Source organism: Leucoraja erinacea, unplaced genomic scaffold (assembly GCF_028641065.1).
Source record: "Leucoraja erinacea ecotype New England unplaced genomic scaffold, Leri_hhj_1 Leri_464S, whole genome shotgun sequence".
NCBI classification, from domain to species: domain Eukaryota; kingdom Metazoa; phylum Chordata; class Chondrichthyes; order Rajiformes; family Rajidae; genus Leucoraja; species Leucoraja erinaceus.
Genome location: NW_026576365.1, coordinates 99,259 through 100,865, shown reverse-complemented (window position 1 = coordinate 100,865; position 1,607 = coordinate 99,259). Strand labels below are relative to the sequence as shown.

The 1,607-nt window shown below is 60.9% G+C and overlaps 1 protein-coding gene across 1 annotated transcript; it reads left to right on the top strand.

Annotated features, from left to right (window-relative positions):
• Positions 1 to 354: 354 nt before the first annotated feature.
• Positions 355 to 1,607, top strand: LOC129693899 (lysophosphatidic acid receptor 5-like). The gene is given in 2 exon segments (XM_055630634.1): positions 355 to 616; positions 618 to 1,607. Coding segments are annotated over 2 exon segments (1,149 nt in total). The 5' UTR covers positions 355 to 457.

Here is a 1,607-nt window from a genome sequence, read left to right as displayed (position 1 = left end):
GCGGAGAGAGAAGGAGAAGAGAGGTAGGGAGAGAGGGAAAGGGGAGAGAGGGAAGGGGAAGGGGTGAGAAAGAAGGGGGGGGGTTGTCGGGCGAGATAGAAAGAACCGGACAGGAGAAAGAGAGGGAAGAGGCACGGGAAGAGAGAGGGAAGGTGAGAGAGAGAGATAGAGGGAGGGAGAGAGGGGAGGGAGACAGGGAAGGGGGAGTGAGGGAGAGGGAAGAGAGGAGAGTGCAAAAGGGGGAAAGAGAGATATTGTGAGGGGAGAGAGAGAGAGATAGAGGGAGGGGAGAGAGAGATAGAGGGAGGGGAGAGAGGGGAGGGAGAGGGAGAGTGAGGAGAGGCGAAAGGAAAGAGAGATATTGGAAGGGGAGCGGGGAGAGAGGAGAGCGAGAGAGGGAGAGGGAAGGAGATAGAGAGGGTTGATCCCAGGATTGGGAGTGTGGTGGGACGGAGAGATGAGCAGAGGCAACGAGACGGAGCCATTACCCTTGTGCAAGGAACATGATGAGGTGCATCGTCTCCAATTGGCGTGGTATGGGGCAGTCCTTGGACTGGGCCTGCCTCTCAACGCCATTGCCCTGTGGGTCTTCCTCAAGGTGTTCCGACTGCGTACGGGTGGTGACCATCTACATGACCAACCTGGCCGTCTGCGATCTCTTCGTCACCCTGGCCCTGCCCCTACGCATCTACTACCACGTCAACGACGTCTGGAACCTGGGCAATGTCCCCTGCCGACTGGCCGGGTCTTTCTTCCTGCTCAACATGTACGGGAGCTGCCTGTTCCTGGCCGCCATCAACGTGGACCGGTTACTGGCCCTGGTTTACCCGCTGCGCTCCCGGCCGTTCCGGCGTCCGCGGGTGGCGTGGATGGTTTGCGGGGCGGTGTGGGCCCTGGTCGTCGTGGGATCCGTGCCCATGGCCTTGGCCCACGACACCAGCCGCTGCCAGGTCGCCAACAGCAGCGAGGAGGAGGGCCATTGCTTCGTGAGCTTCTCCACGACTACTTGGAACGAGAAACTCCTGCCCCTGGTGGTACCGGCCGTGATCCTGGGATTCCTCCTCCCACTGGTCGCTGTTCTCTACTGCTCCATACGGATCCTCTTCGTCCTACGGACGGGCTGGGAAGGCGGAGAGGGGGCGAGGAGACGATACAAGGCGAGGTTCCTGCTCTTGGTCAACGCCGGCATCTTTGTCCTCTGCTTCTTGCCCTTCAATCTTCTCCTGGTGATCTACACCACCTTGGAGGTTGACGGTGGTGACCAGCAGTTCAAAGACACAATCAGTATCGCCCTTGAACTCTCCATCCTCCTCTCCTCATCCAACTGTTGCCTCGACCCCCTGATCTACTACTTCAGCACCGAGGGCTTCAGGGCCACGTTCCGTGGCGGGGGAGCTCCGACCCTTCTATCTCCTGCTAGCCCCTCCAGGTCCCAACCCGGACGTTGGTGCTTCCTGGCATCCAAGAAGGGGCGGAGGAGAACCGGGGGCGGGGACAGGCCGGGAAGTCCCCCGGGGGAGGGGGAGGGGGGGCAAATGGTGTTGGGGGAGGTGGGGACGGGGGTGGAAGATGGGGTGGGGCAGGGAACGGGGGAAGAATGTCTGTAG